This window comes from Dendropsophus ebraccatus, chromosome 4 (assembly GCF_027789765.1).
Source record: "Dendropsophus ebraccatus isolate aDenEbr1 chromosome 4, aDenEbr1.pat, whole genome shotgun sequence".
Lineage (NCBI taxonomy): Eukaryota > Metazoa > Chordata > Amphibia > Anura > Hylidae > Dendropsophus > Dendropsophus ebraccatus.
In genome coordinates this window covers 157,093,440-157,118,866 of record NC_091457.1, presented here as the reverse complement: position 1 = coordinate 157,118,866, position 25,427 = coordinate 157,093,440, and the positions used below count along the sequence as shown (strand labels likewise).

General features: G+C 41.1%; 1 protein-coding gene across 2 annotated transcripts in view; it reads left to right on the top strand.

The window, feature by feature from the left end:
- The window catches only part of VAV3 (vav guanine nucleotide exchange factor 3), a 142,095-nt gene that overhangs the window by 68,143 nt on the left and 48,525 nt on the right, over positions 1–25,427 (top strand). For both annotated transcript variants that reach the window (XM_069967533.1, XM_069967532.1), the window contains exons 3-12: positions 2,591–2,649; positions 6,123–6,188; positions 7,109–7,220; positions 11,160–11,252; positions 12,392–12,460; positions 14,203–14,306; positions 16,258–16,357; positions 18,074–18,169; positions 20,983–21,051; positions 22,893–22,979. In XM_069967533.1, the coding sequence (XP_069823634.1) occupies positions 2,591–2,649; positions 6,123–6,188; positions 7,109–7,220; positions 11,160–11,252; positions 12,392–12,460; positions 14,203–14,306; positions 16,258–16,357; positions 18,074–18,169; positions 20,983–21,051; positions 22,893–22,979 (855 nt within the window). The remainder of the gene's footprint in view (positions 1–2,590; positions 2,650–6,122; positions 6,189–7,108; positions 7,221–11,159; positions 11,253–12,391; positions 12,461–14,202; positions 14,307–16,257; positions 16,358–18,073; positions 18,170–20,982; positions 21,052–22,892; positions 22,980–25,427) is intronic.

The window sequence follows — 25,427 nt, the reverse complement described above, 5'->3', positions numbered from 1 at the left end:
TGAGTGTGCAAAGGACTGGGACTGTGTGCTGGAAGAGAGAAAAGAATCAATATCAGCAGGGAGGAAGCATGGACCGTATGGCAGGAAGGGAGACACCTAGTGGCCGTATGTATAACGGGGATTTAAGTGTAGAAAACTTAAAAAAAAATAATAATAGAGTATATAGCAAAACTGCTTGTGATCACAGCCCCAGTTGATGTCCTGCTGTCCTCAGGATTATTTGCCTGTAGTCTATAGCCTATAGTTAAAGGGGTGATTGTAATTTACTTCTATTAAAAAATCTCCAATCTTCCAGTACTTACCAGCTGCTGTATGTCCTGCAGGAAGTGGTGTATTCTTTGCAGTTTGACACAGTGCTCTCTGCTGCCACCTCTGTCCATGTCAGAAACTGTCCAGAGCAGCAGTAAATCCCCATAGAAAACCTCTCCTGCTCTCCAGACTACCACTTCTTGCAAGGCATACAGCAGCTAGTAAGTACTGAAAGGCTTGAGATTTTTTTAAATAGAAGTAAATTACAAATCTTGTGCACTTTCTGGCGGCAGTTTATTTGAAAGAAAATATGTTTTGGTGAACTAACCCTTTAAGAATAAGAAGTGAAGCGCAAAGTATCATCGAGAGTTGCAGACTCATTTGTGTGATGGTTTTATTTGCATCATATCAGAAAATCCCTTTAATGTTATGCAATTGCCTCTCAGGGATGCAGGATGAGATCTATAAAAAGCATCAGATCCGGTTACAGCAGTTTATGTATCAGTCGGAAATAGACACCGGGACTATATCAGCTACATTGGAGATCTAGTCTGGGATCACCATCACACTGATTTATCAGCACTAGCGCTGCGGTTTGGTTGTCCTGATGGTTATAGTCACAGTGGTGGTCGTGGACCTGTCATAGATTGTTATTTAGTGATTGATTTGCAGTATTATTGTATTATTATTGTAGTATATATGAGGCTTTGTGATCATTAAACCCTCAGTGCCCCCTAGTGGTGAATGTGTAATATACCACTACAAGTGTACAATGTATAGGAAGACTAAAGAACCTACTGCTAGAATTTGAGAACTGAAACTCGACATTGTAAGACCTGTTTTAGTGCAGAGGTATATAAGTAGTTTTAGTTCCGCTTACCTGAGTCTGTGGTCAGTAAAGATGTCGTCTTCTTAATGTTCTGCCAGATTTGTAGAAATATTTGTAACTATATTTATTATTTTGCACTGGCGAAGCCAGAATAGGCCCATGACAACTTGAGACCCCAGATCTCTATCACTGTTTATACCTCATATTAAATTCCTATACTCATTCAGACCCCAGATCTCTAAACTCATTCAGACCTCAGACCCCTAAACATGGTCAGACCCTTTATAAGACACTATACTCATTCATACCCCAGGTAACTAAATTCATTCAGACCCCAGAACAGCCCCCTAAACACATACAGACCCCATATTTGACACTATACTCATTCAGAATGCAGACCAGACCCCTAAACACATGCAGACCCCAGATCTAACCCCTAAATTCACTTTTACCCTAGATTAGACCCCTTTACTCATGCAGAGTAACCAGCCACAACTCTGTGAAGACGACGGCTTCCAGCATGGAACAGTGTAGTGCGGGCGTGGAACAGCGAAATGGTGGATCAGTCTATTTTGCCCAGAAAACCCCATCAACTCATTCAGACCTCAGACCTAACCCCAAAACTCATTCAGACCTCAGACCTAACCCCAAAACTCATTCAGACCTCAGACCTAACCCCAAAACTCATTCAGACCTCAGACCTAACCCCAAAACTCATACAGACCTCAAACCTAACCCCAAAACTCATTCAGACCTCAGACCTAACCCCAAAACTCATACAGACCTCAGACCAGACCCCAAAACTCATTCAGACCTTAGACTAGACCTTTAAATTTATTTAGACCCCAGATCAGACCCCTAAAAATTCCGTAGTGTGAACTGACCCTCATACTAACAGACCACTGATTTAAATGGGTACTGTGTAATGCCTGAGTTCTCCTGTGGTGGCGCTACAGGGAGGGTTACATTGCAGGGCTGTGTGTAGTATTACAAGTCAGTTCCATTCACTTCAAGTTCACACTATGTAAAAACAACGGCCATATTTCATAACGGATGTTGTTGTGCAACAGCTGTTAATTCACAAATAATAGCGGTTGTTTGCACAACAATGGTCGTTGTTATGATTTATAATACAATGCTTTTTATGCTTCTATTATTTCCTTTCTTATTATCTTAGGATAGATATATGCATATGTCAGGCCAGTTTACATTCTGTTGTTGTAGATTTACAAACCACATCTGCAGGAAGTTTGTTCCAAGTATCTACTACTCTTCCAGTAGTTGCATTACAATTTTGCAACTATTTAGTCTAGACTAGTCAGACCGCTGGAGCCCCTGTGATGAACCTGCCACACTTTTATCCTGTCCAGTCTAGGTTTACACTGTGTATAACTAAATCTGCCTCCATATCTCATCCTCTGGCACCTCCGAGACCAAATCGATGTCAGGAGAGGAAATTTTCCCGTTCTCATTTTTCACAGTAATTGTAATCTGTGTGGTTTTCTATTTCAGGTTATAGAAACTTTATCCAAGCTCTCCCATACGCCCATCGCTCTGTCCTGCGGAATAAGGTCAAGTAGCATTGATTTTTCCTCTGAATCCGTTTTCCTTGATTATGAACAGTGCAGAGATATTTTCCGATCTCCGCACCATGTTTTCTGTGGTCGGGATCGGTTCTTTCCTGTATCACATTTAGTGCAGTGCTGTAAGGATACGGGGATGACTACAAAGTCCAGGCACAGTAATTTCAACACTGGTAAAGCCAACCAAGGAAGAGATTGTTCTGATCACCATACTGAAATCCTTGTATATAAAAAAATATATATTATTATCATTATTTTTTTATATTATTATTTTATATTACTAGTATTATTATTATTAATAATATTTTATAGCATTGCTATTATTATTATTATTATTATTATTATTATTTTATGTTACTAGTATTATTATTATCAATAATATTTTATAGCATTATTATTATTATCATTATTATTATTTTATATTACTATTATTATTAATAATTTATATTATTATTATCATTATTATTATTATTATTAGAGATTGTTCTGATCACCATCCTTGTGTATAAAAAAATATATTATTATTATTATCATTATTCTTTTATATTATTATTATTATTATTTTATATTACTAGTATTATTATTAATATTTGATATTATTATTTTATATTACTAGTATTATTATTAATATTTTATAGCATTACTATTAATATTATTATTTTATGTTACTAGTAATATTATTAATAATATTTTATAGCATTATTATCATTATTATTACTATTATTATTATCATTATTTTATATTACTAATATTATTAATTATAATTTATATTATTATTATTATTTTATGTATTATTTTTTATTTTATATTATATTATATTATATAATTTTATGTATATTTATATATATATATATATATATATATATATATATATATATATAGGGTCTGACTCCCTACCGATCACCTGACTTACTATAAATGTGCCACAGGGCCTTGCCAAACCTCATAATTCTTTACCAGGGTCAGGGCTGTAGTTTTAGCCGTGACTGTGGTTCTGCAGCTCTGTCCCATTCACTTGAATAGGATTAAGCTGCAGTACCAGACACAGCCACTACAAAATGTACGGCACTGTTTCTGGTGATCATAGTTCTATCAGTTCGCTCATTGGTGGGGGATACAGTATAGTTGAGAGGACTCTTTCTTCAGGGGAATTCAGCTGGAACTATATTGTCTGCTGCAAGAGGAGAAAGAAGCATTTGTAGTAGTATGACGGTATAACTGAGAAGACTTTCTGGAAGGGATGTAAGAAAGGAGTACATTGTCAGCTTCCAGAGGAGGAAGGAGCAGAGTCTGCAGGGGGAGTAAGAAGGGTCTATAGTGTCAGCTGCCAGAGGAGGAAGGAGCAGAGTCTGCAGGGGGAGTAAGAAGGGTCTATAGTGTCAGCTGCCAGAGGAGGAAGGAGCAGAGTCTGCAGGGGGAGTAAGAAGGGTCTATAGTGTCAGCTGCCAGAGGAGGAAGGAGCAGAGTCTGCAGGGGGAGTAAGAAGGGTCTATAGTGTCAGCTGCCAGAGGAGGAAGGAACGGAGTCTGTATAGTAACATGGCAGTGTAGCTAAGAATACTCCTTTTGTGGAGGAAGTAAGAAGAGTCTATAGGGAAGGAAGGAAGGAAGGAAGGAAGGAAGGAAGGAAGGAAGGAAGGAAGGAAGGAAGGAAGGAAGGAAGGAAGGAAGGAAGGAAGGAAGGAAGGAAGGAAGGAAGGAAGGAAGGAAGGAAGGAAGGAAGGAAGGAAGGAAGGAAGGAAGGAAGGAAGGAAGGAAGGAAGGAAGGAAGGAAGGAAGGAAGGAAGGAAGGAAGGAAGGAAGGAAGGAAGGAAGGAAGGAAGGAAGGAAGGAAGGAAGGAAGGAAGGAAGGAAGGAAGGAAGGAAGGAAGGAAGGAAGGAAGGAAGGAAGGAAGGAAGGAAGGAAGGAAGGAAGGAAGGAAGGAAGGAAGGAAGGAAGGAAGGAAGGAAGGAAGGAAGGAAGGAAGGAGCGAGCAGAGTCTGCAGGGGAAGTAAGAATGGACTATAGTGTTAGCAAAGGAGGAAGGAGCTGACACTATAGCTCCTATTATAGTGTAGCTCCTACTATATTATATATATTATAATATACTACTATTATATAACTCCTACTATAGTGAAGCTGAGAAGATTCTTTTTCTAAGGGAAGAATGGACTAAACTGGACTATACAGCTGCCAGGGGCGGAAGGAGATTGATTCTGCCCAGAGTCTCCTCTGGCTGTACCAGTGGTAAAATAGGTAGAAAAAATTAACAAAATAATAGTTTTTATGCTCCATAGCCTGCAAGTGACTATAATACAGTTATTATCAGCCTGTTATGACTTTAGACAGGAGAAATGATCCGTAGGATTCCCCCTTTAACCTCTGCGTCATTGATAATCGTTGTTGCTGGATCACTTTCCGGCAGCTCACACCTGACATTACTTTTATTGGATTCAATAACCCCGAGTACAACTGTGCTTAATATAATAACATGGGAAGGGCATGAATCTTTTATTAGGGTTTAATGTTTGCATCTATTATGCAGCACTACAGGAAAATCCGTGAATATTAATTCTACAAGAAACTGGTGTTACTGCGAGGATAGGACATGGCAGGAACCTCCTCCCCATCCAGAGACAATCCATTAGGAAGCCGAGTGTAGATTGATATAACCACTGATGGGGAATGACGATGAATTATTCACCCGCCTCCTCCAGTATCACGGACGTAATGAATTTTACACCATGACAGCGGGAAAGGTGGAGCAGGAAGGAGATCCGCTAGTGATGGCGTCTGCCGCAATATATAGAAATAGGAATTAATGCCCAATTTTTTTCTAGAATTCATTGCCTGTATATGTGTAACACATGATGAGTTGTGCAATGGATGTATTAATGCGGAGACTGCTGTTTGCTTTCTATAGCTTTAGTAGGAATGAATCTTATTAGGGAGATCCAGCTGTGTATGGAGTCTTACAGGCAATGCTCCATGGGAAACGTTATGCAGATTAGCTCTACGCTAGAAGCTTTACTGTCTCTTCAGTGCCACCTATAGGTAACTGCACTGTATGGCTGTTTCTCAGTTTTGCAGCCTAAGGGTGGGTTCAGACTATGGAATCTGCGTGGAAAAAATCCGTCGGATTCGGTCGCTAGTACACGTTCACGGCTGCGCACCTTTCTGCCGGCTCCTTAGACACCATTCTATGGGCGGGCCGATTCTGCATTTCACCGAAAGAATTGATGCGCCCATGAGCGTGTACTAGCGACGGAATCTGCCGGAAATTATCAGCGCGGATTAGTTGGTCTGAACCCACCCTAACTAGGATCAGAAGCCCTCAGTACAGAGGAAGGTTGTTAAAGGGTTAGACATTGACTTACATGAAGTCTTACTCCAATATGTGACGAGAGAGAGAGATAGAGAGATATCAGGAGGACTAATGTGTTATAAAAAAATCTAACACTTCTCTTGTGTTTTTCACTCAGGCCGTTTCCAACAGAAGAAAGTGTGCAAGATGAAGACATCTATAAAGCATTGCCTGACTTAATAGAGTATGTATGGCCTCAACTATCTATCTATCTATCTATCTATCTATCTATCTATCTATCTATCTATCTATCTCCTATCTATCTATCTATCTATCTATCTATCTATCTATCTATCTATCTATCTATCTCTCTATCTATCTATCTCTCTATCTATCTATCTATCTATCTATCTATCTATCTATCTATCTATCTATCCATCTATCTATAATCTATCTATCTATCTATCTATCTATCTATCTATCTATCTATTATCTATCTATCTACCTACCTCCTATCTATCTATCTACCTACATCCTATCTATCTATCTATCTATCTATTGGTGCGTTTACACAGACAGATTTATCTGACAGATCTTTGAAGCCAAAACAAGGAACAGACTATAAACAGGGATCAGGTCATAAAGGAAAGACTGCGATTTCTCCTCTTTTCAAATCCATTCCTGGCTTTGGCTTCCAAAATCTGTCAGATAAATCTTTCTGTGTAAATGCACCCTATCTATCTATCTATCTATCTATCTATCTCCTATCTCTCTATCTATCTATCTATCTATCTATCTATCTATCTATCTATCTATCTATCTCCTATCTATCTATCTATCTATCTATCTATCTATCTATCTATCTCCTATCTATCTATCTATCTATCTATCTATCTATCTATCTATCTATCTCCTATCTATCTATCTATCTATCTATCTCCTATCTATCTATCTATCTATCTATCTATCTCCTATCTATCTATCTATCTATCTATCTATCTATCTATCTATCTATCTATCTCCTATCTATCTATCTATCTATCTATCTATCTATTATCTATCTCCTATCTATCTATCTATCTCCTATCTATCTATCTATCTATCTATCTATCTATCTATCTATCTATCTATGAGCGCTCAGGGGACTTATTCCTTGTCTTGCAGTGAATCTGGGATGGAAGAAGATGATGAGTTGTATTACGACTGCGTGTACAGGGAGGATGAAGCAGATGAAGTGTATGAAGATCTTATGAAGGCCGAGGCGGCAGTGCCCAGTGTATGTACAGGGAGTCTGTCCGAGGATAGGATGTACATCAGCCACTGCCATAGCACCTGCACCTCTTCTGTTTACAGACTTATTTGGTTCATTTTTCTGGTGTCAGCATTGATAAATTCCCCTCTCTATACTGAATGTCAAAGGTGTATTCCTGCACTTAAAACTTTTCCTCCTCCCTGCCTTGCCAAGCCCCTCCCCCTGTCCGCCCATCAGGAGAGCAAGGGTTATGACAGACGTATGCCAGACAGAAGGCCTTCTGCCTGGCATACGTCTACCATAACCCTTTCTCGCCTGATGGTCAGGCAGGGGGAGGGGCATGGCAAGGCGCAGAGGAGGCGTGGCCTGATTCATTAAGGTTTTCAACTTTTTACTCCATTGGATCTCAGCAAATGGAGGAATGATCTGGAATTACACTGAACGATTAGCGAACGATCAATGATGGTTGTCTGATCGTTACCTGTATTTCCACAAAACGATTATCGTTTAAATTTGAACGATATGACAATATTTTCCAGGATAATCGTCCCATGTAATAGGGCCCTTAGACTGGTGCTTCCTTCGAGTTGGGGACACAGGACCAGTGTTCTGTTAAAGGGATCCTCTCAGCCCCTTTCTGTATGAGGACGTCTCTACATAGCTATAAAGCCTAAACTCTGCAGTTTTCGTACCTTTCTTTATAATAGATTTCTTGGTGCTTTGTCCTGTGAAAAAGGCCTTTTTGTGATGGTGGATTGTGCCACCTGTCTCCTTGACATAATCGGCATCTATGCCCCACCCCCTCAGCTCCCGTTGGAATGGGCCGGCCTAGAGGTCAATGCCCCACCCCCTCTAGGTCAGCCCACTCCAATGGCCGCTTAGAAGGTGGGGCCTAGACGGTGATGATGTCACAAAGGGGAGGGGCCTACAGCGCTGATGTGGGTGGGGCAAAGTGGCACAGCGGTTGTGAAGCCCATCCAGGTGGCACAATCCACCAACAATAAAAGGCATTTTTCACTGGACCAAGCACCAAGAAATCTATTATAAAATAAGGAATGAAAAGTGCAAAAGTTAGGCTTTAAAGCTGTGTAGAGACGTCCTCATACAGAAAGGGGGTGACAGTAACACTTTAAGCACGTAGGAGGAGATTTATTAAACTGGTGTAAAGTGAAACTGGCTCAGTTGCCCCTAGCAACCAATCAGATTCCACCTTTCTTTTTTCAAAGACTCTCTAAGGCCCCGTTCCCACTGAGCAAAGGTAGCGGAACTCCGCAACGCAATTGTCCGCCGCGGAATGCCGTTAGCCTCCCCCTCATAATGGGAGTCTATGGGAGGCGCGCGCTCCTGCCCTGTCCGCGCTGAAGAATCTGATTGGTTGCTAGGGGCAACTAAGACAATTCTACTTTGCACCATGTTTGATAAATCTCCCCCTTAGTGTCCAGAGGTTACTTTGCAGTTCTGGCTCTATTGTAGTCATAAAACCCGTTTTCAATCCTATCCATTCAGCAAATAGTTAATGCCGCTGTCTGGGAGCTGTATAACTTTTGGTCGATCCAAATGCACAAAGTAATCACATTATCCATCATTATCGTCTGCAGAAAAGTCTGTTGTGTCTGTGAAAAGTTATTTAGAGGGAACTTGTCAGCAGTTTCGGGCAGCATAGGGAACAGGCTTCATTATTACAATCATGTACAATAGTTTGGCTGATCCTGATTGATAGATCTCTCCCTACTTGTGGATAGTTAGAGATGTAACCATCAAGACTGCCGCATCAATGACTGGTGTTATATCTGTGATTCCTTTAGTTTTAGAGTGAATCATATATCATTGGGATTGAGGGATCCTGACCCCTGGTTGAATCAGGGTCTCAGTGTCCAGATCCCCACCAGAGAAGCACTCTGCTAAGTGATTACCTCCCCATCTTTCTGCTTTCCCATTCACTTGAGATAGACAAACTATCTACAACTAGAGTCATCTCTTGCTGTGAGATTAGGAGAGAAGCTCTTAGCTGTGTGCTTCTTCCTGCTTGTTTTAGTGATCAGTAGGCATCTCAGCAGCCTGACCCTGACTGATTAAGGCTTTTGACATGTCTCTATGACATTTATTTATTTTTAGTTATAACAACACTTTAAAGTGTCTCTGTCGTAAAAAATTTTTTTGCAGAAATCAATAGTCCAGGCGATTTTAAGAAACTTTGTAATTGGGTTTATTTATCATGAAAAAGCAGTTTGAAGCTCTCCCCCCTGTCTTCATTGTTCTCCTATGGAGAGAGTTAAATAAAAGACCAAAACAGGACAACAAAGAGTTAATCTACAAATACCTCACCCTTTATCTCCTCTGACAGTCAGCACTGACCTCTCTGAACCCTGATTACAGCTGTCACCCAGCTCCTGCCTGTAATCCTCTGTTATCTGCTTTCTGCTGCCGGCTAACTCCCTCCTCCCCCCTCCCCTCTCTATAGAACAGACTAGGTACGTCTGATGCAACCAGTCACAATTTCCTTATTTTTTGCAGTGGATGGAAAAGAGGAGGGAGCGGGGGACCTGGGAAAAGTCTTTTTAAATGCAGATAATGGCATATTTGGCTAATAAATCCAATTGCAACGTTTCTTAAAATCGCCTGCACTATTGATTTCTGCAAAAAAAAAAATTAAAATAAATAAAAAATACGACAGTGACTCTTTAAGGAAATACTGGTAAAGTGTACAGTATAGATGCAATGTAATGCCCAATGCAAGTCCTCAGGGTGGAGCCTGACGAATAGGTTCAAAGAACAACAAAGAGAATCTCCCCCAGGCTCCTCACTTGGTATAATGCAAAGTATCAGAGGTCCTTTAATAGGCCATAATCAGGCTCCAATTTTAGGTTGGGGTAGTAGGAGTTATTTAATGGGGGTTTAGAACCCCATACTTTTTTTTAAATAGGCTGTATATGGTGTAAACTAACAACAAAGAGGTATACAGGTATACCCAACTTTCCAATGCAGTATTACTCATTCCCCAAACTTTTGATTAGAGATGGACAAACTTACAGTACGTTTGGGTTTGCACAAACCTGCTCAACATTTAAATCACTGAGTATCCATGTTCTCTAGGCTGCCCCGGGGCTGCATGCATCTTCTTAAGGCTCAGGGATTCAAATGACGAGCGTTTGGGTTCATGCGGACCCAATCTTACTGTAAGTTCACTCATCATTTTTTTGGGCCTTTGCTGATCTTTCTCTACTGATAATTTTTCATCTCAGTAAGTAACCAAGAAGACAGTGCCGGTCAGTGAGGCGGACCCTATGTATCATATTTAAGACATTTTATGGGACTGCAGTAGGGAAGAATTCCGGCATCTCAGGACAGATCCAAGTAATACATTTTATTGGAGTTCCACAATAAAAACTAGCCATTCCCGTGCTGTTAGCCGAAAATCTCTGCTCAGTAAGCTGTTAGGAGCCCTGAGGGTGTGGCTATTGCCCCTTAAGCACCAATCCGCCCTTGGTCAGCCCCCTCCATTCATAATCATAGGGGGGGAGGGTGGTTATTCACCCTAATAATTATCAATGGGCTGGATTGGTGCTTGGGGGGCGGAAGCCCTGCACCCAGTGCTCCTAACGCCTTACCGGGCAGAGGATTTCACAGCTAACAGCACAGGAACGGTGCCAAGGATGAATGTAACAGACATGCCCAATGCCCACTAGGGAGCTAACGGCATGCCCAGGTTTAATCATTCGGTATTTGATTACCAGTGGCTGAAGAAGTTGGATGCAGCCCTAGGTAGGGAGCCGGGGAAACATTGATACAGCCTATGCCCTATAGCTCCACCCAAGATTTCCCGGACTCCCTAGGGCTGCGTCAAACTTCTTCAGCCAACAATATTCAAATGCCGGACGCTCGGTATCCAGCATGCTCCAATTCTGCTTATCTCTATTGGTTAATCTTTTATTGTTTGGTAATTGAGATTTTATATCTTTATAGAGGAATGCCGAGAGCGACATCCGGTGCTGTTGCCTTTTAGAAATAAAGCAGACGGAGGAGAAATATTCGGAGACCTTGGATTCTATAGAGAAGGTATGGGACACGATCAGTGATGGAGAGGACAGATTCTTTATCATCCGTCATGTAATGGATCCTGCTGGAAGTCATCGACTTATGGATGGCGGTCTGTTTTTTTTTACTTTTATCAATTACATTGAAGACACTCGATCGGGTTGCGTTGTGGTTTGTAACTGTATCACGTCAGTTTCCGAATTTCCTTGCAGTATTGGAAAATGCAATGCAGCAGCAACGCAATCTGTTCGTGTGATTTCACCCTTACAATATTGTAGCAATTAAATTAAAGGGGAACTGTCAGCAGGTCAGCTGAATCTAACTGTCTCAAAGTTCCCTATTGCACAGGAGACGCCGAGGAGGAAGGTTGGTCTCTCACCTTCCACCTTGGCGCCGTTGCGGTGAAGTTAGTAGTTTGCTCCACGATTAGGTAAGACTGTTAGAAGCACTGGGGCGCCGGTAGAAGCAGAAAAAAAAGGAAAAATTGGCAGCACATGTCTCTGTTCACAATGCAGGTTGCACACTGCTCCTATGGGTAGCCCCACTGCTCCTGAGGGTCTTAGGGGACCATGGAGTAAACTACTTACTGCACCGGAATGGCTCCCAGGTGGAAGGTGAGAGACCAACCTTCCTCCTCTGCTTCTCCTGCGCAATTGGGACCTATGAGACAGTTAGATTTGTCTAACCTGCTGATACTTCCCCATTAAAGTAAAAAAAAGAAAAGAAAAGGCAAATCCCTTACACTTCAGGCACCAATCACATCCAACAGACCCCAAAAAAACATGTTCATCCGAATTGGATATATTGAAGATTATCTTCTTTGAATTATGATTTCTTGATCAATGGAGTATTGAATTCTTCGTGCATGTGTTCCTCATGTCTATCGCTTCCCTCTTATACTTTCAGTAGGCGACCTACTTTATAAGAGAGGAGAGAAGAAAAAGAGAACCACATGACTTCAGTATCAGACTACGTAGGATTTGTTTGTAGTCTGTAACCATGGAGACACACGTCTGCCTAGCAGCAGTAGGCAAACAATAGTTTTGTATTTTTAAACAAGAGCAGCTTCATGTTTTTGTTTACTTTTTATGATGGAGTAGAGCAATAATAAATGGCTGCAGAGGTGCACGTAGGATTACATTTCTGTTGTTCTTTTACAGTTCTTTATGGATCCTCTAAAGAAATTCCTGCCTACAGCAGATCTGCAGAAAATATTTGTTAATATCCCTGTAAGTAAAATACATTGAAAATCTTTTTCTTTTTTTTGCATCCCTTTGGGCTGGTTGCGGTGGTAATATGTGAGAGCTTTCTACTGGTTACAGATTGTGGGTCCCGGAGGTGGAGATGTCAGATATTCATGGCATACCATGTCGACTTGTTGTTCAGGCAGTATAAAATTAAAGACAAGTCACCTTTAAAGGGGTACTCCGGAGATTTAAAAAAAAAAATTGCTGATTTTTAACTATTAAAGATAAACGATCACAAACGAGATTGTTTATCATTAACCTGAAATCCTTCCCCATTTCCTATATTACACAGAACGAAAGTTGTTAGTTTCTACAATCGTTACTATGAACGTTTACCTCATCTGATCCCAGCAAAGGAAGGAACGATGTGAAATTACACTGAACAATCAGTGCGTGAATGCGGAATGACAGCAAACGATTAACATTGATTTTGATGTCGGCACCAAACAAACGATGACCGATTTCTCGTTGTTCATTTGATCGTTGTCTGCATTTACATTAAAGTTTATCATTTAAATTCGAAAAATATAACGATAATTTGCACAATGATCTTCCTGTGTAATAGGGCCCTAAGCCCTGGTGTAAAGTGAAACTGGCTCAGTTGCCCCTAGCAACAAATCAGATTCCACCTTTCATTCCTCACAGACTCTTTGGAAAATGAAAGGTGGAATCTGATTGGTTGCTAGGGGCAACTGAGCCAGTTTCACTTTACACCATGTTTGATACATTTCCCCCTATATTCTTATGTACAGTATCGGGGGGAGGCTGCCTGCTGCTATGGGCCCTATTACATGCACCCTGGGTCCAGTTAGTAAAGTCTAAGGGCCCTATTACTTGGGATGATTATCGTGCAAATTATCGATACATCGTTCAATTTTAAACAATAATCGCTTCGTGTAAATGCAGGCAACAATCAACTCGAATGAGAAATCGTTTGTTTGCTGTAATTCCACATTCATTCATCAATTGTTCAGTGTAATTCCACATCGTTCCTTCATTTGTTGGGATCAGATGGAGTAAACGATCGTAGTTACCACTGTGTAGTAATATGGGTAACATGGCAATGTCCCTTCCTGGATAACATGGTGATGTCACTTCCTGGATAATATAGTGATGTCACTTCCTGGATAAAATGGCGATGTCACTTCCTGGATAACATAGTAATGTCACGACCCGACTCCCAGAGCTGTGCTGGCTGTCGCTGATGAAGAGGATCATAGCAGGGGGACACTGAGGGACACAGGGCACTGGAGAGACACTGAGTATCCCCCTGCCATCATCCTCTCCAGCAGTCACAGCCTGCACAGCTCTGGGAGTTAGGTCGTGACATCATCATTTTATCCAGGAAGTGACATCACGATTTTATCCAGGAAGTGACATCACCATTTTATCCAGGAAGTGACATCACCATTTTATCCAGGAAGTGACATCACCATGTTATCCAGGAAGTGAAGCCTTGATGCAGTAGTAAGTGCAGGAAAAAGAGGACTTTTATAAGCATTTACCGTGTATATTGGTGATTTGTATAATTTTTTGGGGGCAATACAATAGATTAAAAATAAATTTCACCGGACTTCCCCTTTAAGTAAAAGCTATTGTACCTAGAAACGAGAACATGTCTCCTCTGGTGATCTATAGTAAGCCAGAAGTCTGGGCAGGTATTGTGCCCATTATACAGACATTACAATGTTCACTAGCTTCTCATCCTTTTGTTTTACCCACAGGAACTAGTGAAGGTGCACCGGAGCCTGGTGCTAGAGGTCAACGACTCCATCACACACAAAAACAGCCAAAACCTATACCAGATCTTCTTGAGATACAAGGAGAGGTGCGATATGTATAGATGGCAGCCAAGCTTACTGCTTTCATCTGGATTGTTACACCAGCAGCCTGCAGCATTATAGACGGATAGTTCAGGGTTTGTAATACGTGATAAAGGGTGTGGAAGCAATGGTGGATGTATCACTAGGGTATGCCATTACTTTCTGCTTGCTGGCGGTCCGGCTGATGGGAGTCGATCCTGAGAATGGAGGGGCTGCCACACTCTTTTTTTCCCCGCAGAGCTGGAGAGGGCAGCCACCCTCTTCATATTTTTCTCTTGCACAGTGGTCGGCCTGAAGAAGGGCACACATCCCCAATCATCCTTACCATTTGTCAGTGGTCGGTTATACTAGATAGAGTAAATCGGTTGTTTTTACTTTTTCACTCTAAAAAGAGGCTTAAAGGGATATTCCCTTCCCAGCTAACATAGTTACACTTGTAAGACTCGTCTAGTTAAATATTTTTGCCAATACATTCATAGCATACTTGTCTCCTTCTCCTGATATGCCGCTCTTTCCCTCCTATTGTTGATAGCTCAGTGTCTAGGTTACCAACCACCACTCTGCTCTAAAAGCAGTTGTCTGGCTGATGTATATACAGCTAAAGTATACATATTTATATATTAAACATATATACACTATATCTCTTTACTTTTACATTATGGTTATATATACTTAACTTAGAACGCTGCTTTTAGAGCAGAGTGGTGGTAGGCAACCTAGACAACGAGCTGTCAATAATGGGATGAAAAGAGTGGTATGAATGTATTTGCAAAAATATTTAACCATTAGGTACAGTATATCACTTTCTTTTCCGACACTTTGTGCCCCCCCCCCTGTGACGCCGCTCCATTAAAGGGGTTATCCAGCGCTACAAAAACATGGTTACTTTTCCCCCTCTCTTGTCTCCAGTTCAGGTGCAGTTTGCAATTAAGCTCCATTTACTTCAATGGAACTGAATTTTAAAACCCCACCCAATCTGGAGACAACAGAAGGGGGAAAGTGGCCATGTTTTTGTAGCACTCGATAACCCCTTTAAAATCCATTAGTGCACAGCCAAAGAACGGTGCCAAGTGTGGGAACCAGGCAACGTTTCAAAAAGCACCAGAATCCCCATGCCGGCACCGATCTGCTACTGTAAAAAAAAAAAAAAAAAAAGCTAATGGTGCATCCGCTTTAACGAGCCCTACAGGTATACCTGTTAGTTAAAATGGGAATACCCCTTTAAGTGCAGTTCGAACAGGTCCTTAAAGTGTCACTGTCACTTCAAAAACTTTGGTGTAAGTGAAAGAGTTGGCTCCATAGACTTAGGGTCCTATTACACGGAGCGATTTTTAACGATTAACGACTAACAATAAACGATCGCAGACGAGTCTGTTTATCGTTAACCTCAAATCGTTCTCCATATTGCACAGAGCAATAATCGTTAGTTACGATCGTTACGATGATCGTTATTGCGATCGTTACTATGATTGTTTATTTCTTCTGATCCCAGAAAAACAATGAACAACGTGCAATTACACTGAACGATTAGTGAAAAAACGCGGAACTTGAGCGAACGAACATGGAATTACAGCGAACAATTAACGATAATTTTAGGTTCAGATCTAAATCAACGATCAACCACATACAAATGATTTTTCGATCGTTGCCTGCAATTACACAGAATAATCATTGTTTAAATTTGAACGATTTTTCGCACGATAATCGTTCTGTGTAATAGGGCCCTTACTGTACATTAGGAGCCAAACTCACCACATGACACAGAGCCAGGAGCGGACTGTGCTTAGCGTTGTCTTCTCCCACCTCGTTCAGTATAGGTCTGAACACTCAGATCCGGAACAATCTAAACTTTGACATGTCAAAAGGTTTTTGAAACGACATGTACACTTTAGGTATGATTGCATATTGAATGTGTATTCTGCAATCCCATGAACCTTCTTCATGTTCTCCCTACAGACTTCTCATATACGGTGAATACTGCAGTCAGGTGGAGTCGGCCATATCTATTCTCGACAGCATCTCCAAAACCAGAGAAGATGTCAGATTGAAGCTGGAGGTAAGGAGACGCGGGGGCAGGTGTATTATTACTGCGGATTGAGACGGTTCTGATGCATTTAGTTGTGTAATTCTCTCCAGGTTATTATAACATTACCTGTCCTGCCAGGTGACGCTGGCCTCACACTGACTTTTAGCAATCCGTTTTTTTTATCCACTTTATGCAAAAAACAAACAAACCCAGATGAAAAACATTTGTGTGTATCTGTTTTGATCCGTTTTTCTATTGTCTTTTATTATAAGAAAATTGATCAAAACGCATCCGTTTATTTTTTTAGCGTACACAAAAATGTGGTTGAGTTTTTGTGTACGGTAAAAAAACAGATGCGTTTTGATCCTTTTTTTTAATAATGGAAGTCAATGGAAAAAACGGATCAAAAAGGATGCACACAAATGCAACCGTTCTCTCATCTGTTTTATGCAAAAGAACGGATTGCAAAAACGCAGTGTGAACCCAGCCTTACCATGAGATGTCACATTGTAATAATTTGCCAAGAAGGCCTCACTGCTCCCCATTCAATGTTCTATCCTGCATCCTCTCTGCTGGCTATACATACATTGGGCCATTGTCTGGCAGCCGATATGAAGAGGATGAATTGCTCTCTTCTCTCTTCTCTTGTGGTCACTGGTGTAGTTACATGGCCGCCCACAGAAGGGCAGATTGACAAGATGATATTTGGTCCAGAAAGGAGCAGCGTAGCAGTGGCCAGAGGGGCGGGGGTCTGTATCTAGGCCACATCTACAACAGGGGGAAGGCAAAAAGAGTCCAAGTGTTCCCATTATAAAGAGAAGAGCAATGATCCTTTACAATTGCAAAGTGCGGCTTGATGAAAGGCAGGATGAATAGACGACGTGTGGTGGGTGGCCATCAATTCATACAAGGGTTTTTTTGAGACCGGCATAGATTGCCACATTTTCACAATGGGGACCATACTGCCAGTGTTGTCCAAACTTTTTGAAGTCTTGAATATAGTTTGTGGGCCTAAAGGGAACTAGAGTGAAAAAAAACCACTTTTAGATAAACTGGTGTCAGAAAGTTATATAGATATGTATATTACTTGAATTTAAAAATGTCTAGTCTTCCGGTACTTATCAGCTGCTGTATGTCCTGCAGGAAGTGGGATATTCTTGCAGTGCTCTCTGCTGCCACGTCTGTCCATGTCAGGAACTGTCCAGAGCAGAAGAGGTTTTCTAAGGGAATTTGCTGCTGCTCTGGAAAGTAAGCGCTAAAGTCAGTGTTTATAGATTTTCTCTTTTGTAATATGTTCTTAAAAAAACCTAATAAAAACATTGAACCAGAAAACCTCTCCTGCTCTGGACAGTTCCTGACATGGACAGAGGTGGCAGCAGAGAGCACTGTGTCAGACTGGAAAGAATACACCACTTCCTGCAGGACATAAAGCAGCTGATAAGTACTGGAAGACTGGCGATGTTTAAATAGTAAAAATTAATTTACAAATCTGTATAACTTTCTGACACTAGATGATTTGAAAGACCCCCCCCCCTTCCCCCTTTAACAATTTTGCAGAACTTTAGCCAAGAGCCGTGGTCCTGAAACTCTGGCTGTCCAGATGTTGCAAAACTACAACCTTGTCATGCCCAGACAGCCTTTAGGTTGTTGTTCTGCAGCAGCTGGAGGGCCACAGGTTGTAAACCTCACAGGCCAAGAGAATTCACAAAGAAAATAGTTTAATGGAAAATTAATCTTTTTAAACAGGAATGTTCCAAACGGGCGAATAATGGGAAATTCACCCTGCGAGACCTCCTGGTCGTCCCCATGCAGAGGGTACTGAAATATCACTTGCTGCTCCAGGTAAGCAAATTCATGCCACTACTACTACCACTACTACTACTATTACTACTACTACTACTACCACTACTACTACTACTACCACTACCATTACTACTACTACTACTATTACTACTACTATTACTACTACTACTACTACTACTACCATTACTACTACCACTACCATTACTACTACTACTACTATTACTACTACCACTACCATTACTACTACTACTACTATTACTACTTCAACTACTACTACCACTACTACTATTACCACTACTACCACCACTACTACCACTACTACTCTACTACTACCACTACTACTACTACTACTACCACCACCACTATTACTACTACAACTACTACTACCACTACCACCACTACTACTACCACTATTACTGCTACTACCACTACTACAACTACAACTACTACTACCACCACTATTACCACTACTACTACTACCACCACTATTACTACTACGACTACTGCTACCACCATACCACTACTACTACCACCTCTACTACTGCTACTACCACCTCTACTACTACTACCACCACTACTACTACTACTACTACCACCACCACTACTACTATTACTACTACTACCACCACTACTACTACAAATACTACTACTACTTCTTCTACTACTTTGACTCTCATCATCTTTGCAGTGTACAATATATTTGATCTATGTATGTATCTATAAATACCCCCCTGACATATGGAGAGCACCTTGCTTGAGAAAGGGCTCTAAAATACCATTACTTTTGTTGCACTTGGCTCGTTGGCTACTTGCGGTCGCCACATTTCCCAAGGTAGCGGTCTTGTGCGGTGAACTGATTCCTACCTACCTGCACCCACCAGTCTTGGTGGTTTGACTGGTCTGAATCGAGCCTTCTACATTCCTTTTTTCTTGTTCAATGTTTTTTTATTAAAGTTTTTACAGTAAAAATGATCTATACAGAAACATGGACATATTATCACAAAATATTGAAGTATAAAGTGTGAAAATATATATATCCAGAGATACAAACAGAACCGCAAAATAACAAAATACTTATACATAAGTATACAACAGTATTGATATATTTTAAAAATTGTACTGATAACAAAGAGTTCTAAACTTGTTCTTTTATTCTAATCTGTTTCTATTTTCTGACTGTATTTTTTTTTTTAATTTTTACTATTTGTGCATTGTTATGGAGGCGGCCATATTACCTGGGCTGCTCTTAACAGCATTTAGTGACATGCTTTACAGCAAGACTCATGGACATAGATGACAATAGACAGAATCTGTCCCCTTGAGATGAATTACTGAGCGCGCTCTGTGACCTGTGAAGCGGTCATTCCACAGGGAGCTACTATTGTCTCCTCTATCTACTGGTGTCACATAATGCTGAAATGCTGTACAAATCACTTTACAGCAGCCTCCTCTTATCACCACAGACACAACAGGAAATCTCAGCTCAGTTTAAGCCCCAGTGGTGAGAATGAAAACTGCAAGATCTTAAGAATATTTTATAATATAGAGAGAAAAAATTCCCCAAAAATTCTTTAAAAATCTGTTTAACATAAAAACAATATTTCTACAATAAGTTATTTTCTGATGACACATTCCCTTTAAATGAGCGTTCTGTATTGGCCGGGCCGTCTCCTGTAATATGGATGTCACAGGGAGGGATAGACTCTGCTTCAGCTTTGTTATCATTACTTTGGATTCATGGCAGACGATGAAGCTGTAGCGGGGCTGAGATTAAGTCTTACATATCAGCGAGTAAGGAGCGGGCATCCTTCAGGTGAGCATTTAATTAGGGCAGTAAGATATAGTGCGGCACCGGCGGCGGCTGATGGCTGCTCGGAGGCTGATTAGAAGCAGAAGTGATCTATAAGTCTTGGCGTGTCTCTGACCCGCTGCTGATGCCGGAGAACTGTCACCATGACAAACAGGAGCTGCTCCAGCCGGCGCTCCGAGGAGACCGCCTTATTTATTCCGCCTTTTTACATTCTCGAATGATACAAGTTTCAATATTTGCAGAGTAGCCGGACCGGCCGGCAGCGTATCCGTGTATTCAGGAGACGACCTTGTTCCCTATGAATCCGCCTGAACTCTGTTTATTGCTCTGTATTTGTGAACTTCATTGTTTCAGCCTTTGAACCAGGCTCAGGAAAACATGGCCACTTTCTTGCAAAAATAGCACCTCCCCTGCCCTCAGGTTGGGTGAGGGTATTGCAGCTCAGTTCCATGAAGTGGCCTGGCTGATGTATATAGCTATAATGTAGATGTATAGGGAGGTAATGTATATATACATTATAGCCATACAAAGTGGTGGTCGGTAACCTAGACAACGAGTTGTCAACAATGAGAGGAAAGAGCAGCGTATCAGGAGAAGGAGACAAGTTTGCTAAATTAATATATCTGTAAAATATTTACCTTGATGAGTCCTACATGTATAAGTATGGTACATGAGATGGGAATACCCCTCTTTTGGTGGGGTCTGACCCCTGCACATGGGTGGTCACCGCTCTATTCATTCTATAGATCTCATGTCCTTCTTATATACAGGTGCCCGGTGCTGTACACTCTACACAGTATATACCATGGGGGAGATTTATCAAACATGGGGTAAAGTGAAACCGGCTCAGTTGCCTCTAGCAACCAATCAGATTCCACCTTTCATTCCTCACAGACTCTTTGGAAAATGAAAGGTGGAATCTGATTGGTTGCTAGGGGCAACTGAGCCAGTTTCACTTTACACCACGTTGGATAAATCTCCCCCTATGTGTATATACATTTACAATCTTCTATAACCTAAATGTTTTTTCTTTATGTTTCAGGAATTGGTTAAACACACTACTGATGACCAAGAGAAGAACAACCTACGTCTGTCGCTGGACGCCATGAAGGTGAGGGGTCGGTCACTTCCCGCTCTAGCTTTTCACATATCAGCAACACTTACTGACTGACAGCCTTACCGGTACATACAATGGTAGGAAAGTTGTCAGTCACTGTGTGTGGGCAGGGCAAGCAGGACTCTCAATGTCTCTCCTAGGAGTCCTGTCAGGATTTACTATGTATTTGCTTCGAAATCCTGCTCCAAATCATAAAAATCGATACTATACATTACAGAGCTCTGTTTTCCTCCCTCAGTCACATGTAAGGCAGTATAAATCACCTGACTGATTCACGTAAAAAAAAAAAAACCCAAACAATTATTTTTTATTTGAAACAGCGCCACTCTTTTCCTCAGTTTGGATGTGGGTATTGCAGCCCAGTTCCATTGAAGTGAATAGAGCTGAATTGTAATACCACACCTGAGGGCAGGGGTGGCGCTGTTTTTGCAACAACAAAGCTGTATTTTTCTAATCCTGGATAAACCCTTTAAGTGGTCACTGTCATTTTAAGAAACTTTGTATAAATCAATAGTACAAGTGACTATGTAATCCTTTTGGTCAATTTTCTTTCCTCTCGCCCCCTCTGCAAAATTTTCATTCACTCTGAGAAAACAGCTTAAATCTGTTCTGTGTTTGCAAGATTGACCAGCAGCTTCCTGATTGATCAGATTACATGCTGCCCATACCAGTTTAGACTGAGGGAAAAAAAGCAAGAGGGGAGGGGAAGTGATTTCATAAAGAGCCAGAGAGAGACAGACAGACAGCTAAGATCCCACCCCCTAGACTTGATTCATAGCTTAGATTACTCAGTACTGCTCTAGAATGTCTTCAGTGCTGATGCTGTTTCTTGGAGTGTAAACTGAGATATAGGGTCCCCTCCTATGTGTAATGTATGGGAGAAGTCATGACAGTTATTCTACACAGCAGTACCCTCTTTACTCTGATCAACAACAATAATAGGCCATGTTCACACAATGACTTTGATACTCAAAATAATGGACATTATTTTGAATACCAAGTAACGGACGTTGTTTAACATACTTTGGTGGCTGTCATTGCAATGACGGCAGTTGGTACATTATTCAAGTTTAGGTTGAATGACGGTAACTTTTAACACCCTTGTGTATGTGGCTATTATTGAATATCCGTGTGGATAACACAAAGAACGGCCATTGTTCACCAAAAAATGTCCTGAACACTAAAGGGGCTGTCCAGCGAAAATATTTTTCTTTCAAATCAACTGGTTTCAGAAAGTTATATAGATTTGTAATTTACTTCTATTTAAAAATCTCAACTCTTCCAGTACTTATCAGCTGCTGTATGTCCTGCAGAAAGTGGTGTATTCTTTCCAGTCTGACACACTGCTCTCTGCTGCCACCTCTGTCCATGTCAGGAACTGTCCAGAGTAGGAGAGGTTTTCTTTGGGGATTTGCTACTGCTCTGGACAGTTCCTGACATGGACAGAGGTGGCAGCAGAGAGCAGTGTCAAACTAGAAAGAATACTCCACTTCCTGTAGGACATACAGCAACTAATAAGTACTGGAAGACTTGAGATTTTTAAATAGAAATAAATTACAAATCTATATAACTTTCTGAAACCAGTTTATTTGAAAGAAAAAGATTTTCGCTGGACAACCCCATAAGTTTGACGGCCGTTATTCTATGCACCGTGTGAACTAACGACGTTTCTGTAAACTTCAATGTAAATTATTGAAGATGGAAATTAACGTTCGTTATATTACTAGAAAAGACAGTGTGTGAACATGGCCTTATGCAGTAGTATTGTGATCAGTGACGCACGCAGCTCTTACATTCTTACTTTATGCTGAGATTGCGTTTTCTTCCTTTTATAGGATTTAGCTCAATATGTGAATGAGGTCAAAAGAGACACCGAGACAATCCGGGAAATCGAGCAATATCAGCATTGCATTGAGAACCTGGTGAGTGCTTCCTGCTGAGGATATTGTAAGGAAACCAATATACAGATGCGCCAACCCTTACCAGTCCTTAAAGGGGTTATGCAGGCAAAGAAAAACACAGCCTCTTTTTGACATACAGCACCATCCCTGTCCTCAGTTTGGGTGTGAAGGGGTTTTGCAGCTCAGTTCCATTTAAGTAAATGATGATGATCTGTAATACCACACACAACCTGAGGACAGGGGTGGCGCTGTTTTTGCAAGAAAATAGCTGTGCTTTTTCTAATCTTGGAGAACCCCTTTAAGGATTTCAGTTATTTGATATACAAATTGAACACACTATTGCAACGCACCAGCAAAATCCTCATGGCATTGTGAAGTTATTATATTTTACACCGGAGATAGGTCTGGTCAGCTCGGTATCTGTGGTGGACAGACAGCCATCAGAGTGACACATTGATTGAGAGGCCTGCGATATACTAGTTCATATGCTTTGTTTATTTCATACAAGTAAACAACAAAACTTTTTGGATGTAAAAAAACAACAAGAAAAAACAATAAAATACACATAGGACCAATGATACAGCTGTATTATGGCCCCAAGTCCTGATGCAGAGATGGGGAACCTTCATTCCTCCAGATGTTGCTTTCGCAACATATTGCCCCTTATGATAGGGATTGGTGCCATGTTGTGACTGCGACATAGAACAGCGGCAACACAACAGCTGCAGAAAATCCATTGTGACTGACATCAATGCAATGATATAATCTGTGTACTGAGATCTGCCATAAACGATGGGGTTTGGTGACCTTAAAGAACGTTATTAAAGGGAAACTCCAGAGGTATATTTTTAAATTTACTGGTGTCAGATTTATAAATTACTTCTCCAGTCTTCCAAGACTTATCAGCTGCTGTATGTCCTGCAGGAATTGGTGTAGCAACCATTGAATAGTTTTAAAGGAGAAGTCTGGCTAAAATTTTTATTTAAGTATTTTATTGCCCCCCAAAAGTTATACAAATCCCCAATATACAATTATTACGGGAAATGCACATCAAGTGCTTTTTTCCCTGCACTTCCTACTGCATCAACGCTTCACTTCCTGGATAACATGGTGATGTCACTTCCTGGATAACATGGTGATGTCACTTCCTGGATAACATGGTGATGTCACTTCCTGGATAACATGGTGATGTCACGCCCTGACTCCCAGAGCAGGGACACTGAGGGACACAGGGCACTGGAGGGACACTGAGCATCCCTCTGCCATCATCCTCTCCAGCAGCCACAGCCCGCACAGCTCTGGAAGTCGGGGTGTGACATCACCATGTTATCCAGGAAGTGACATCACCTTGTTATCCAGGAAGTGACATCACCATGTTATCCAGGAAGTGACATCACCATGTTATCCAGGAAGTGACATCACCATGTTATCCAGGAAGTGGCATAACCATGTTATCCAGGAAGTGACATCACCATGTTATCCAGGAAGTGACATCACCATGTTATCCAGGAAGTGACATCACCATGTTATCCAGGAAGTGGCATAACCATGTTTTCCAGGAAGTGACATCACCATGTTATCCAGGAAGTGACATCACCATGTTATCCAGGAAGTGACATCACCATGTTATCCAGGAAGTGGCATAACCATGTTATCCAGGAAGTGACATCACCATGTTATCCAGGAAGTGACATCACCATGTTATCCAGGAAGTGGCATCACCATGTTATCCAGGAAGTGACATCACCATGTTATTCAGGAAGTGACATCCCCATGTTATCCAGGAAGTGACATCACCATGTTATCCAGGAAATTACATCACCATGTTATCCATGAAGTGACATCACCATGTTATCCAGGAAGTGGCATAACCATGTTATCCAGGAAGTGACATCACCATGTTATCCAGGAAGTGACATCCCCATGTTATCCAGGAAGTGACATCCCCATGTTATCCAGGAAGTGACATCACCATGTTATCCAGGAAGTGACATCCCCATGTTATCCAGGAAGTGACATCACCATGTTATCCAGGAAGTGACATCCCCATGTTATCCAGGAAGTGACATCCCCATGTTATCCAGGAAGTGACATCACCATGTTATCCAGGAAGTGACATCACCATGTTATCCAGGAAGTGAAGCCTTGATGCAGTAGTAAGTGCAGGGAAAAAAGCTCTTTATAAGCATTTCCCGTAATAAGTGTCTATTGGCCATTTGTGTAACTTTTGGGGGGCAATAAAATACTTAAATAGAAAATTTTCACCAGACTTCTCCTTTAACAAAGTGAACAGTTATCGTCAATCTTATAGGAAGTACTATCAACTAGAATTTGCATGGGCTCCATAACCTTATAATATATCTTCTGCCTTCCTATATAACTCATATGTTGATGCCAGTATTATGTGCACTGAACGGCCGTTTTATTACAGCCGCTGGTCTTTCAGGATTGGATGTTCTCGTGCAGTAA